The 15,182-nt window shown below is 39.3% G+C and overlaps 2 protein-coding genes across 20 annotated transcripts in view; both read right to left on the reverse strand.

Annotated features, from left to right (window-relative positions):
- Nucleotides 1-1,496: 1,496 nt before the first annotated feature.
- LOC103462143 (sorting nexin-1) lies at nt 1,497-10,464 on the reverse strand. Its single transcript, XM_017303805.2, has 15 exons — nt 10,019-10,464; nt 9,380-9,515; nt 8,424-8,545; nt 8,184-8,250; nt 8,021-8,064; nt 7,793-7,934; nt 7,266-7,344; nt 7,048-7,123; nt 5,979-6,092; nt 5,080-5,173; nt 4,750-4,955; nt 4,435-4,578; nt 3,600-3,680; nt 3,225-3,296; nt 1,497-2,586 (listed from the first exon to the last, which is right to left on the reverse strand). Exons 1-15 carry the CDS (start codon nt 10,136-10,138, stop codon nt 2,536-2,538), a joined length of 1,548 nt encoding a protein of 515 aa, XP_017159294.1. The 5' UTR covers nt 10,139-10,464; the 3' UTR covers nt 1,497-2,535.
- Nucleotides 10,465-12,276: 1,812 nt separating this feature from the next.
- Nucleotides 12,277-15,182, reverse strand: part of neo1a (neogenin 1a) — a 210,354-nt gene continuing 207,448 nt past the window's right edge. For 12 of the 19 annotated variants that reach the window (XM_008404713.3, XM_008404711.3, XM_008404710.3 and 9 more), the window contains one exon: nt 12,277-14,626. In XM_008404713.3, the coding sequence (XP_008402935.2) occupies nt 14,474-14,626 (153 nt within the window). In that variant the 3' untranslated portion in view covers nt 12,277-14,473. The other 7 variants (XM_008404716.3, XM_008404730.3, XM_008404729.3 and 4 more) reach the window with 2 other exon arrangements.

The following is a 15,182-nucleotide window of genomic DNA, read 5'->3' on the forward strand; positions in this document are numbered from 1 at the left end:
TATCAAATTATTTATCATACTTAGAACTAGTAGAACTAGGGCCAACTAGTAGAAAATTTGAAAAGACACGTGTTTTTATATTTTGTTCGAAAATTAATCATTTTGAAGGCTGGACCAATCTAAGTAAGGAATTGTGTCGTACAATTCATGTAAACGAGACAAAAGGGGGGAAAAATGTCAACCGGGAATACGAATTCAGTTGGATCTTTTCCTCCTGTAATAGTACAACAGAAGCATTAAACTTTTATAAACTTTTTTTGCTTTCATTTTATTTCACTGTAAACAGCACTACAAACCAGTGAAGACATTGGTGTCCCATTAACTGGCTAAAAGAAGAGTTTTGTGTTCAGCAGTGACCCATTTCTTATTGCTGCACTATGTTCTAATAGTGCAGATCCACTTTTCTGCAAACCATTGTTTGCAATGTCCGTTAAAGTGTAGTTTTTCAGGCTAAAAATGAAGGGGGGAAAAAAATCAGTTTTTGAATTAGAAAATAAAAATGTGTCCTTATTATATTTGGCCCACCTGGCAAAAAGTTAGTTGAGAGATCTAACAGACTGATTCACTCTCTCCCAAATACTCTCACACATTTCACTCCATTTTCCATCTATCAGTACCAACTAACTTCTGATTAGTTGCTTTGAAACATAAAATTGGTCGTTCTTTGATTTTTAACCAGTAGAAGATTCAGTTACAGTATAAAGGAAAGGCTCAACCAAATCCTTTCCACCATTCATAAAACGAGTAGAGTGGGACAGGTTGCTTGATGCTTCTCTAGGAACAAGTACACAATTCTCTACAGCTTGAGGAAAAACCACATTACATTGAAGTTCTCATTATAGTTGACCCGTTCTTCCAAAACGTTCTCAGCAGTGTATAAGTTCAAAACCCGGCTTGTTTTTTGTGGATGAAGTTACTGTAGGAAAGCCACTTTACTGGACCTCAATGCGCCTCTCTATATACTGCCACCTACTGGCCAAATGTTCTATGTTCATAAAACTATCTAGTATCTGGCACTTTGTGAATATCTTTGTTTTCAGCCTTAGATATCTACAAAACAAAGGACTAAAACAAATGACTAAAAAAAAAAAAAGTGAAGACTCTGTAAATCTGAATGTACATTCTGGTTTTCTATATTTAATATATTTGCAAAAGACTCCTATTTTCCACATTGTCATCGTATTTGTGCATAAAATCTTGAGGAAATATATTAATTTAATACAATTTAGAATAAGGCTATAATATAAAATGTGGAAAAAGTGAATGTTGTGAATAAGTTTTCGGTTCTGCTGCCCATATGAACACAGGATAGGAAACCACTGAAAACAAAGGGAACACCATCCCGACAGGTTATCCCTAAATCTTTTAACGTAATCTAAAATATGCTTTAAACCTAGAAGCTACAAGTTTTCAGGAAAGGGTGAAGAAAAACTAAACCAAAAGGTGTAAAATCTGAAAGTTGGAAAAATAAAATTCATGGCAGATAACACCGAAAGCTTAGTCAAACATTTATTTTGTACATTTGCCTGAACACCATTTCAAAGAAAATGCATGTACTAATGCAAAGTGGTTATAAAAATAAAGCACATTCTTATGTAAAGGACAATCAGAAAACGGTAAATAAGGGACCTTATCACTTATTGTCAGTTCTTCTGTCACCGTTTTAACCAGTCACCCGCCTATTAAGCAGGAAAACGATCAAACAGCATCTGTGTGATTCAATCTCTAACAGATCCACGTTACCTCACTTGGGCTGGCGACAAAATAAACGTAGCATTAAGGAATATATGGACGAACAAAGTCATTAATACAATAAATATAATAGTGATACAGATTGTATTCTCCTGTTGAGCTTGCCTTATGACTAATTAATTGGTTAAAACTTTGATAAGCTTGTGGCGTTAGTTCTGCACTGTAACATTGTTTCTAATATCCAAAATACATCGTATTATAATAAACCTTAAGAATGCGTTAATACATTTAATAGTCATCAACACTGGTGTTTTAGTATAAAAAAAAAAAAGAAAAGAAAAGCTTTCTGTTTGTGCGATCCATTTTAGTGCGTCGAACTTTGCAACATGCAATCTATTAAACAGCGGCTGCTGGGAGTGGAACGACTATCGTCCAATGTAAACTACAGACAATGATACACGGTGGAGCATCTCGGTATAAACCATCCACTGACGAGGCAGTGAGTCCCGCACGCAATTCAGGCAAGTTCATATCAGGCTTGAATCTTGCTTTACCATCACCCTTTAAACAAACCCCCTCCCCCCCCAAACCCCCAAACACAAAATGCTGTCAAAGACATAGTAGGTACGTGTGGCAGCTTATTATATCAAACGTCTGTACAGAAGAATTCATTTGAATTACAAAGACAAAGAGAAAAACAGACGGAAGTTCCTTCTGTGTTTCAAAAACTTAACTCTCTCTCTCAACTTCTGGTAAAGAGGTAAAAGTGTTCAAAAAGGCAGTTGGGGTTTTTCTTTTTAGTAAAACGAAAAAAAAAAGAAAAAAAAAGAAATATCCACTTCATTAAGCGATCGCCTTCGCTTCCGGCAGGAACGCCTCCCAGAACTTTATGAGCTGGAATGAAATCAGAGCGAGACAAATAAAAACTGTTAAAACGCGGCGTGACCAATCGCTTAAAAGCTTTTTAACTTTGATGGTTACAGTGAAACCTGCACACTAACTGGATTGTTATCCCAAGTAAAGATGTTAAAAAAATAAAAAATAAATAAAAAGAAAGTTGCACACAAATTTGTTTTATATTAAACATTTCAAATTAGGAGTTCAGTATTCTTATATAATATTTCACAAGGTTAGATCATACGGAAAGGATGGCTCGTTGCTCAACCTCCCTAGATTCACTCTGCACAGTTTATTACACATTTATTGTGGCTGCATTATCAATATTAAGAAGCTGGTTGGTCTACAATTCATTTGAACTCATTTTATAAGCTCCACGCAATCACACCCTCTACTCTAGTAGTATATGATCTTGTACATTTAGGATAAAGGGAAAATATTGTAGGTGGTCATTACGACCTTCTGCTAAAGTCATCAAGACACCTAAAGTTGTCACAGGAACACGTTGCCAGTTGCTCTTAACATGGTAAATACAAGCAATGAATAATTTTTTTTTTCAGTAGCTGAAAAAGAAAAGAGCAGTTAATCGAAACCGTAGATGCCTGATACAACGCTTCATTTGGTGTGATAATTACCCGTTGTTGAGACTGCAGCATCGCCTCTAAATACTTGATTATCTGACTCTTGAAGTCCTTGGCTTTTTCTTTCTGCAATGAATGAGAAGATTCTCGTCATTGCAGGCAATACAAATAAACAAATTAAATAATCATAAAAGAAAAAGAGATGAGAGAGCAATTTTCCGTTTACTTGATATTTTACAAATAGTCACTATTGCCAATGTTTTCATGACAACAAGGCAGAAATCGGGTCAAGAGAATAATCACAGAAGACGACTAGCATCTTTGCGAAGTTGAAGAAAACACTAAAAAATAAACATCTTTTGGATAGTGCAGACGAAGGGTAAAAAAAAAAAAAAGCTAAAAAGTCGTAGTGAGATGGAAAAACTGTACCTCGAATCTGAGAACCTCCTTCCGCACGGTCATCCCGATCCTGTCGAAGTCTCTCTCATACTGAGTAACCTTCGCCTCCCACTGAACAAACAAAGCACTCAGCTATGTCATATGATTCAAGTTATATTTAAACCTACATATTCAATCATGAACCAGCCTATGAGAAATCTTATAAATTTAATAATCAATGTTTTTTTCTTCAGTTGTTGGAACGCAGCACGTTCCATTTTACAGCTTAAATAAACGCAATCAAATAGGGTCAAGTTTTATCCTTGTGTAAATAAGAATGCGATAGTATTTTCCTTCATTGTTATTCCATCAGATTCTCATACTGACCCCTGATGATTCAAGAGTCGGAGAACAGTGCCCAGATTCTGTACTCAACAAATTACAATAAATTAGGACAGGACGATAAATCGATTTTTACTCAATTGATCCAGTTTTTTTTTGTTGTTGTTTTTCCAAGATGTAATTTTTGGAAAATCTGGATTTTCTTTGGGTTGCCATATTTCAGAGTGAGGCCAGGCAAGAACCACCATCTTGTTTGACAAGTGTGTTTCGCAACTTTTTCCCCCACCCAACTTTGAATTTGTCTTTTTGTTTAAAATTGTAAAAACAAACAAAAAATAATTACAGATTTTTATTTTTATAACCAGAAGGTAGATTAACGGGAGCTGTAAGAAATTTCACCGTTTGGAGTTTGTGCTTTTAGCTTTCAGCTAAACGACTAAACGGTTGTTTGAACGCTGAACGCCTGTTGTTGTTAAGTAACAGTCAAGACTTCCCCAGGTGATGTAATGTGATCATTTTTCTGCAGTAGGATCGGCGCCGTTACCTCGGCGATCTCTTCCTTCGCCTGCTGCAGCTTGTCGGGTTTGTTAGCCCACAGCAGCTTGGCTTCGGCTTCTCTCTTCTTCTGCAGTGTGCTCTGAGCCTCCTGCCATCGCTGCCACGCCCGCACACGCTGGTCAAAGCAACCCTGCAAAAAAAAAAAAAAAAACCTCATTTCAGATTAGTTACGACATACGAGTAGATGTGTGCCAATTAATGGGTCGGCGTTCGAACTCGGCGTAACAAAAATGCCTTTAAAGTGAAAGCTCACGCTTTTATTCGGCTGTGTTTTTATTGGTATATAAAGCTGCCACCGTACCCGCACGGCGCCAAGCAAGCGTATGTAGTCGGCGAGCAGCTCGGCGAAGATGAAGAAGTCGCTTCCTGCCTGCTCCTGGTGCAGCTGCTCCATCTTGTCCTCCACCTCAGCCAGCTGGGAGAGGGCCCGCGACAGGGCCGTGTTATCCTCGGAGTTTCCCAGCATGGCCATGCTTTTGGCAAACACAGCTGTGTTCATGCATAGCTCTGGCGTTAAGAAGGGAGGAAGGGCAGAAAACGTCTTCAGGCCGTTTTGTTTTTGTCGAACGTGATGCTCTGCCGCTGCTTCGTCCCCCCACTTTGTCAGCAGGGAATCATTTCATCGGCTCACCTTTTCTGTGATTCACCAGAGAATCAACAACGGCGTGAAGCTTCCTCAGCTGCTGCTCCTCCATGTCCACCTCCTGGAACTTGTCCTCGAACCACTGAGACACACACACACACACACACACACACACACACACACTATAAATTAAACCAAACACACACTGCTTATTGCGCAATGGAGCTGCTAAAGCGCAAAAATGCAACATAATTTTTTTTATCATTTAAATCGTCCTGCATTAGGAACAGTAACTGCAACTAATGACTATTTTAGTAAAAGATTATTCTATCAATTATTCTGACAATCAGACTGAAAAAATGTGAATAATATTCTGCAATATTAGATGTACATTAAAAAAAAGTCAAATAAACAATTACATTCCTTGTAAGGATAAGAAAAACATTTTATTGCCTAAAATGCAATACTATAGTTTTCATTCAGCGAATTTGGACCAGGTGAAGCTTCAACTGTGCTACTTGGGGAGTTTTGGGCAAACATATTTTCAGACAAAGGTGTTCTTTTTATCTTAAATGCAAAATGCACATATATTTTCTACAGTTTTGATTTCATTTCTGCTCGGAACATTTTTCTTTTTCAACAAATGGCCTTTTTTTGAGTCTGCATATGCCAGTTAATGCAATGATTAATTGAATACTAAATAAGTTGATGATTACGTCAAAAACTGATTCATAATTTCAGCCTTAATTTCCACAGCATGATGCTGCCACCAGATGGCTCAGATGGGAATGGTGTGTTCAGAGATATGCGAGATGCTATATTTTCTGCCACAGATTGCATGCTGGGTAAAAAGCTGAAGCAAGAGCACTTTTCCCATCATGCAGCAGATTTTCCATAATAGGAAGCATCACACAGACGGGAAGACGCTTCACGCTGGCTCCTCTTACCGTGTCGGACTCGTTCATCTTGATGGTCATCTTGCTGACAGCGTCGGATGCTTTGGTGATCATTTTCAGGAAACCAGCTCCGCTAAGCGCCTGGGTATTTACCGCTCTGGGCAGCTGAAAATAGATAAAGGTTTATTAACTTGGTAATAAATCATTTTAAAGAATAGATGTCTTTCCATTGTCCTGGCCTGAACTCTTGTCTCCTGGATATACATCACTCTGCACACTTAGTCTCTTTTGACTGCAGTGCTGCTAATGTAGGTGAAGTCTGGTGACTCAGAAGGTCACGTTTCCTACATCAGAGCTGCTGTTTCACACAAATACAAATTGAAGATCTGAACTACAACCACTATGAGTCTTCTATAGTTCATCTGTTAAAATATGTTTACAGTAGGATGACCTGGGCATTACCTGTAGCTCTAATGAGCTTCGGTAGTGCCTGGTGTACAGTCACCAGAAAATGAAGCCAATAAAGCAGTTTCCAGGGTCAATCCAGATTTCGCCAACTCAAATTTAAGACTATTATGAATAAAATTAAAGCCCTATATCATGACAGATGTACAAAAAGTACGGTAGGAGACCAAAAACTGGTAAATTTCTGGAGTATTTTTGTGGCTCTTGGCGGCATCTTTGTGCTTCTCACACAGCATAAGCTAGCTAGTAAGCCAACTAGCATTAGCTCTCTAGCTAGTTTCTGGCGCTCTAGCTTGCTTTGTCTGCTTAGTTAAAATGTGTCTAAAGTCTAAGGAAAAAAAAAATTCTTTCCTTTTTCATCAGTGAAACTATTGTGGTTTTACTCTATAAATTTAGTAAATGTGTAACTTTAAAAAGTTTGAAATATATTTCACATATGCAGCCATGCGCTTCAATTGTAGTGGAGGAGAAAATAATAGGAATTCTGATCCTGTTTCATGGCCATAATGTCTGATTTTTTTACCCCAGCAGTTATATTCTGAAACTAAACACACAGAAAATATGTAGCATAAAGAAATGCTTATTGAATGACACTGCATTTCCCAAACAGCATGATAATAAATGCACTCCAGGTAACGCTGACTGAAAAACTTACATCGTCTCTTTCTAAGAATTCACGGACGTCGGGATCTTGTAGTAGAAGCGGGTGAGACACTATTCTTTGAAGATACCTACACAGAAAGTAGAGAGGAGTTTTACATGATAACAGCTAAACCTAAGCCTAGGAGGAAAACGTTAATATACCTGTAAATAAAAACAGAAATCATTTGTGCACTAGAAAATATTTTAATTAAAACATGAGTGGATGCTGACCTCTCCAGAGCTGCTCTTCTCTTTTCCACAAACTCCACAGACGATGGGTCATCCATGCCCACCTTCACTTTTGTCATTCCTGTTGATCCAAAGCAGAGTTGGAACAAAAGTTAAGTCCCTCATAAACAACAATAATAATAAAAAAGTCAAAACAACGGTTTTTCACATAGTTAAAACAAGAAATCCTTTAGTTTTAACGAGATATAAAACTCCTCGTTATAACGAGAAATTCTGAGTAAAAACTTCTGGATGTTTCTGGTTCTATTTGCAACAAAAATAACATGGCAGAAAAATGGAAAACGAATAAGAATAATTTTTTTAAATTTTAAAAAGATTTTATCCATCTGCACAAATAAGACTTCTTACAGCTTTATTTAAAAATACCTTCCACTACAGAACGATGCACTACTTGGCATTGGCTCATCAAGTCGCAGTCAAATAAAACACATTGAAGCTAGTGTTTGTGATGTGACAAAACGTGTGTATATACACTTAGAAATATACACGTATAAAGCACAGCTGCTCACCTACAACACTTTTCTCAGGTGGAGGCGGTATGATGCAGCCGTGGAGCGACTGCTTGGCTGAGAGTTTCTCATAAAGGCCTAAGAAGTCACTGAAACGCCTCCTGGCAGTGAAGGCTTTACTTTTGAACATGGGCAAAGAAGTCTGGAGGAGAACACGAGGAAAAGACGGTGAGTGGGAACATAACACTTCACACACAAAGTTAAACATCAGAGCCTTAAAATACACACCCTGGTGGACACTTTGTAGGCCACATATGCATTCATCCCATCTCCTAGGAAGAGGGAAAAAAAGATTACAGTTTCAGACTGCTATGAAAAGTCTATACAAAAATACAAAATCTTTCAGAAACGGATCATGGTGAGCTTAAAAAAAAAAAAAAACTTAACTGACCAACTTTCTCTGGGTTGGTGACAGCAACATCCACATCGAAACTATCCTTGGCCTCGTCTTCTTCCAGCTGCAATGCACAAGGCAACATTTATACGAAATCGGAAACCAAAACAGTTTAAACATTTGGCTTTAAACAGAAACAAAACGTGGCAGATAAGGCACATGCAGTCGCAGGTGACGGTGCGAGTGGTTTCCTGCAGGTGTTTGCGGGTTTCTGAGAAGCTTGGTTAAGGGCGGTACCTGCTCCAGAGAGGTGGGCTGCAGAGCTGCGGGACTCCGAGCCAACGGCGGGCCAGACGAGGAGGAAAGATCCTTATGAGTAGAGTCGCTGGACGGATCCGAGCTTAAATCTGCTTGTGCCTCTGGCGACAAAAGAAGCAACTTTTGTTTGAGTTATAGATAAACAACAAATTCTTTACAACATTTCAACTAGATCCAGCAGAGTACTCCAATTGAATTGGACAGAATTTAACATCAAAATAGAGTGATAAAAAAAAAATTGTTTTTACTACAATTGTCCATTATTTTTCTTTTGTTTGCAGCTGTCTCTTTTCTGTCCTCTAACGCAGTGAATTGTGCCTGATTTGATGAGCTATCTGTTTTAAAAGTAGCTCAAATGGCTACATCAGGAAACATGACCAGTGTCTTGACAGACAAAGTAAAAGAGTATTGTTACGGGGCATAGGGTTTTTTAGCTTCATATTTAAAAAATAATGATTTAAAAAAAAAAAAACACATATCAATTAACAGTCCATGATTGGTTGAATAAATGTGGTGGAATACAGAGGAAAAGGTTTTCTCACCAACCTAGACCTCAAAATCCAACATGGCTGACTAAGCCTGTTCCAATAAGCAATTTATCAATTAATCGCATGATGAATTAAAATGACCTCCATAATTTCCATCCCAATAATTTAGATTTTTGAAGAGCAATTAAAGGAAACGTCATAATCCATTTCATTTATGGTTTCGGTTGTGCTCGGTTTTAATTTCCGTTTTATTCATTACTTTTGGACATTGTGTTTAGTTTTGGCTACTTAAACATACCTTTCCAGTTAAAAAGTTAAGTGCTCTTTTCCAAATGAAAGCTTATTGGTCTTTGAGAGAGCAATCTGTATCAACATATTGTCTCAAAACTGTCTCAAAACAACAATTATTGTTTATCGCCATAATTTCCGGTGCCTTGATTTGTTCACCTGCAAACAGGTCATCGTCATCGGAGTGAACTCCGTTGGGTTTGGCAGTGGTGGCGGTGGTGGTGGCCTCCTCACTGAACAGATCTGCGGGCTCCTCTGGCTGAGAAACTCCTCGACTGACAGACGCCGGGTGGCTCTGCAAACAGGAGGTTTGACTTAGAAACACACAAACATGGCAGAAAGTATTTACCAGTCTGCTGGCATTTGCCACAAAAATAAATAAGAGAGAAAAACAAGAGGCTGGGCAAAAGATTAGCAGAGGAAATTTTAAGAGAAGCAAGAAAAAGGGCTAAATATTCACCTGGGCAGCAAAACAAGAAGGCCTTAAAATGAACTAAAAACTAACATCACTACAGGGCAAAAAAAAGAAGGGGGGTTGGGAGCTGCAAGAATGGTAAAATAAAAAATAAAAAAACTACCTTACTTTGTTTAGTTGTGTAATAAAAAAACACCATCAAAATATCTGAACTAGTTCAGCTAATTGGACCGTAAATCTGATATTTGTCACAGAACTATGTGGGGTTTTCAGTTCTTTTTCTAAGCAGGTCAGAGATAAAGAGGCTAACTCTCCCATCCTCTCTGTCACAGAACAATGCAGATATGATAAAACCGTCAGACATGACAAGGCTGGAGACATACGTTGCTGACAAAAATGTCCTCTCCCTCGTCGCTGTCTCCGTCTGCCATGTCGGATAGTTCGGGCTCTGGCTCCTCCGATGCGGGGAAAGGAGGAGGATTTCGATCCGCGCTGGACGCCATAGTCCGTGTTGTCAGTGAGAGCGTCCCGGGCGGAAGTGAGGGAATCAGGAAAGGAGGGCGGCTGCAGTGACCCCTGGTGGTCACCAATGTGTATTATACTAACGCCATGAAGAAGTAGGTGGTGCAATTGGTTCCTTTAATGAATGAAGTTTAAAAGGCAGGAAAATTAAAAGTTATGGCAGTTGTTCTGTTATTTTCTTCACCTTTTCATTCAGGGTGAAGAGAAAATAATCAGCTTTGATGTATTTTTAGTACCTCGAGTTTACAGGTGTGGCATCTGCATGAGATTTTGTGTGTAATAAAAATACCTTGACTATGGTCTTCAAAAAATAAAAAGAAGAAAAGAAGACAGAAACATGATCTACCTGGAGGTTGTGTGGTGAAGTAGTTGGTAGAAGGCATTTCTGGGTTTTGAATCCCAGCTTCCTCACAGTCCAGGACCATAACTGTTCATTGGTTAAAAAATACACATATCAATTAACAGTACATGATTGGTTGAATAAATATGGTGGAATACAGAGGAAGAGGTTTTCTCACCAACCTAGACCTCATAATCCAACATGCATGTGCATGGTTGTCTGTCCTGTGTATGACAAGACAATCTTTCTTTTAATGGATTTTTTTTTGGCTCTGGCGGCCTTTATTTCACTGTTCATTGACGGACCAACAGACCTGGACTCGAACCCGTGACAGACGACTCAAGGACCGAGGCCTCTTTACATGGATGCTTTACTCACTGCCTCGCCTGTATCCCTACTTCTTAACAATGACTAATCTCTGAGGTCTTTCAGTCTGGCTTCTGTGCTCACCACAGTATTAAAACTGCCCTTGTCAAAGTGTTCAGTGACAACCACATACATACATGAACCACAGTGCTGATAACGGACCTCAGTGCAGCATTCAACTCTGTTGATCATGATAAATATAGAAATGACTGGAGAGCTGGGTTGAACACTCTGCTAGCACTACAGTTCAAGTCTTATCTAAAGAATATGGACTTCCTAGGGTCAATAGGTAATTTTTAATCCGAGAAAAACCAAATGTGGGATTATCTTAGGTTCTGTCTTGGCACCCCACCTATTTAGTATATTCTCCCCATAGCTCAGATTATTTCAAGTAATAAAGACAGTTACACAGTGAGCCTCCCACCTTTTGAAGAACATATCTAAGCGTAAAGGAAGATGGTTCAGCAAGATCATGGCAACTCATCCATGTGTTCCTCTTCTCACCCAATGATGCTGGAAATGCTACTATCACAACACTTCACGAGGGAGAGGGCATTCAACTGTTTCAGAGAACAAGCAGACCTCCTAAACAAAGCTACTGTTTGTTGTACATACAGGTTGCTGTGACGACCTGTATGTGCTCCGATCAGTGTTTGTTTCTTTTTTGTGTGTCTGTTGTCTTCTCAAACACCCAGTCGGTCGTGGCAGACGGCCGCTCATACCGAGCCAGGTTCTGCTGCATGTTTCTTTCCGTTAAAGGGGGATTTTCCTTTCTGCTGTTGCTACATGCTCATCCAGGAGGAACAAATTCTGCAAGTCAATGACTTTTTGCCGAGTCTTTGAATTAAAAGTTTTATACTGAATTTGTATAGTAAACTGGACTGCAATGTTTGAGGGCTAAGGTCAGTTTCGGTGTATGTACTTGGCTTGACATTGGTGTGAATGATTGGATTGAATCAACTTTTGTTTTTCTTAGTAAAGTATGTTTAGACAAGAAGTGTTGTAAATTAGCTTTATGTTTCACCATAGTAAAACCTTTTGAATATGACTGTACTTTGATCACATGCACATATTTGTAAGAACACCATTCGTCTGCTTCCATAATTCAATTTAAAGGAGCAACTAATTTTATAGATGAATTCCACACAAAGCTTGGATACGGCTCACAATTTTATGTTCTAATGGTTACAGCATGTTGATGCCATAACTGAGCAATACATGTATGCACAAGTTCCACTACTGATTTGAGTAAATGAAATAAACTTTTTGATATTCTAGATTATTAAGGTGCGTTTGTAGCTACATGACTTCTGGTTAATCTACTTATGTCTTAGTGCTTTGCATTTCAGAGAACGCTAAATGCCACATCAGTTTTCCAATCATTTCTGATGAAAAGAAAGACCAGCAGAGACGTTTACTTTGTTAGTATTCTTAATAGCTTGTATACACAATGTATAGGAGCACCAATAAAAAAACATATTTTTGTCCAAACATTTTTCAACATTTTTTTTAAAAAGCCACAGATTTTTTTTTTCTTCTACAGAAAGCAAAGAAAGCTCTGTACATGAACAAGCAGAACAACAGAATTCCTCATCACGAGCCGCCAAGTGAAACAACTCAGTCGCTCATTTCATATCATCTCTGAAGCAAAACAAACAACAAAAAAAAGACAAGCTGCCTGCTGCTTACCTAGGACACTACGTTACACAAACAGCTTCTGATATTCAAAACACAAGATATGTAAGAAATTTACTTTCCAAAAATTGTGAAAAAGTGCAATACAGGTTCAACTGTTTTACAACTCAACAGATCGTTTCCCAAATGGAGTCAGGTTCCTTTTTCTCCCAGTTTCCTTCGAAACGTGTTCCTTGTTTGTCTCCAAAGTTAAAATCTCTTACAGTTATACTGACATTCATGACAATGCACATTTATGCAAAACATGGTATTCACAAAAGTAGAGGAAATTACTATGATTGCAAATGACAAAATTTCTTTGGGTAAGAGGGTAATGAAAAACTAGTCTCTGAGATGGACCTTTTTTCTTTCTCTCTTTTTTTTTCCTTTACAGCAGATTTGTGTCCAGAACAATCTTTTTATTTTTCTTCGTACAAAACCTACCATATATATATATAAAAAAAAAAAAATCCGGGAGTCCCTTTCATAAGGTCAACATCATTGCATCTTATACGTTTGTAACAGAACCACAACGCGTGTGTCATTCGATGAAGAGAAGGAAAAAAAACAAACAAAAAAAGAAACATTAAAAAGACTTTGCAGCAAGGAAATGCCCGAGTGTTTCAGCAGAAGATATGTCCAAAAATCAAAGATTGTTTTGTTTTTTGTTTGTTTCTTTTTTTGGAAAACACACACATACGACCAAACTCGTTGTATAAAAAGATAACTTTTCATCTGCTGCTGTCCGATCGATCGATTGATTGATTGATGCCTTCTTTTTCGGAGAGCTGTTGAGTGGCAGGTGGTGGGGGGGTCAGCGCCCTGAGTCCGAGGTAACCCTGACCTGCGAGAAGCTGCCACAGTCCCACAGAATGATCCACGGCGGCGTGGGAGAGAGTCGACGGCGAGTCTTCTCCGCGGTCCGACGTACAAACACGTTGGTAAGGCTTTTAAAAAACGAAGCTCCCCACAACGAACAGGAAAGACCGAAGAGCGATTTAGAGTACGAAGTGGACAACGTGACGCCAGGGGAAACGGGAAACTGTAGAAACCTGTCAGGCTTTACTCCTCCACTGATATGAAAATTGAGCTTTAGGACTCAATTGAAATCACAAGTAATAATAATAATAATAATAATAATAATAATAATAAAATAATAATGAAACAATATTAAAGAAAGAATGAGGCAGTTTAAAAACAACATGTATGTACATATTCATAAGGATACACATGTAAGAAATAAAATAACATTGGAAATAAAAAGTCATGGCACAATATATGACACAATTGGGTAAAAAGCAAAACGGACATAAAATATTGTGGGTTTGAAAAAAAAAAAAAGTAAAAAAACAGTAAAGGGGAGTAGCTGACATCCAATGCTCACTTCACTGAAACGGCCCAATAGATATACAAAACGCACAAAGTAAACACTGATCAAACACCGTGTTGAAGTCGGCGCCACACAAGCGCTGGCATCAATAAACCCCTCCTCCCCCCAGCATGTTTATGGTCTGTCCTCCTCTTCACTTCATGCCGAGTCGACCAGCGAGGAAAAACAAAAAACGGTGAGATTCACAATCGTTCGGCTGAAAGCAATCAAAAAGTTCATCGTCTCTGAGGTTTGTTCTTCATATCAACATGAAGCATCTCGATTTATCCTCCTCCTCCTCGTCGTCCTCCTCATCGTGGCAATCTCCTGTCTGAGACTGAAGAAGAAGAAGAAGAAGCAGTTCCTACGTTTCAGTCTGGAAGTTTCGTTTGTCTCTGTCGGGGGCCGCAGGAGGCCGGGTTCGTGTCCACGTGGCCTCTGGATGTGTTTTGCTTGTGAAAGTCGTGTGGCTTATTTCTGCATACGCGCGCGCGTGCGTGTTTGTGTGTGTGTGAGTGTGTCTGCGCGGGAGTGTGTGCGAGTGCATCTCTCTGAGCGAGCGCATGGTCATGGTGCTGTCGTGATGGCGTTCAGGTCTTTCATCAAGCCCTCGAGGTGCGCCATCTCCTCGGTCAGCTCGTCGGGCTCGTAGCTCTGAGGGAGAGGAATAGGGTTACTGCGAGGGGCCGGGGAGGGGCAAGGGGGCAGGGAGGCAAGCACCTGGGAGTGGGGGAAGGAAGAGAGGAAAGAAGAGGAGGAAAGGAGGGAGAGGAGGTCAGTCAGGGGATCCATCAGAGGCCGACAGGAAGGAGTGGGATGGAGGGGGGGGGGTGAGGCGAGCTGGGAGACTGGTCAATGAGACTGAAGCAAGACGAAAGCAAAACATTAACCGAGTGGAGCGACAGCCAATCAAATGAGAGTAAGATGGAGGTAAAAAGCCAGATGGTAAACACACACGCACGCATAAACACACACACAAAAAAAACGTCATTCCGGTTATGGGTTTTGTTATAATCAGTCGTTAGAACGAATCATTTATGTTTTGAAAGCAGCCGAGAAATTAAAACGAGGTTGAAGTTGGAAGAAGAAACAAGATGAGGGAAAGAGCAAAAACAGAAAATGTGGTTACAACACGTCCAGCTGAAAGGAATGTTTACAACCCAGAGCCTAGAGAAACAAAATGCACATGGGATTTGGAGTGTGATGTGATAAGATAACGTTCATGGATATTTACCATCATCATCACTGCAATGCTACCAAAAGCCACCATGAGGCA

The sequence above is a fragment of the Poecilia reticulata genome, chromosome 3 (genome assembly GCF_904066995.2).
Source record: "Poecilia reticulata chromosome 3, P_reticulata-male-v2, whole genome shotgun sequence".
Lineage (NCBI taxonomy): Eukaryota > Metazoa > Chordata > Actinopteri > Cyprinodontiformes > Poeciliidae > Poecilia > Poecilia reticulata.

Bases quoted from the DNA above. Each gene is read 5' to 3' on its own strand.
- LOC103462143 (XM_017303805.2), bottom strand. From the start codon at position 10,138: ATGGCGTCCAGCGCGGATCGAAATCCTCCTCCTTTCCCCGCATCGGAG. The intron at 8,251-8,423 runs GTACCGCCCTTA...TGTGCATTGCAG, and splicing joins AGCCCACCTCTCTGGAGCAG to CTGGAAGAAGACGAGGCCAA. The intron at 4,956-5,079 runs GTGAGCCGATGA...TCTTAACGCCAG, and splicing joins TCTGGTGAATCACAGAAAAG to AGCTATGCATGAACACAGCT.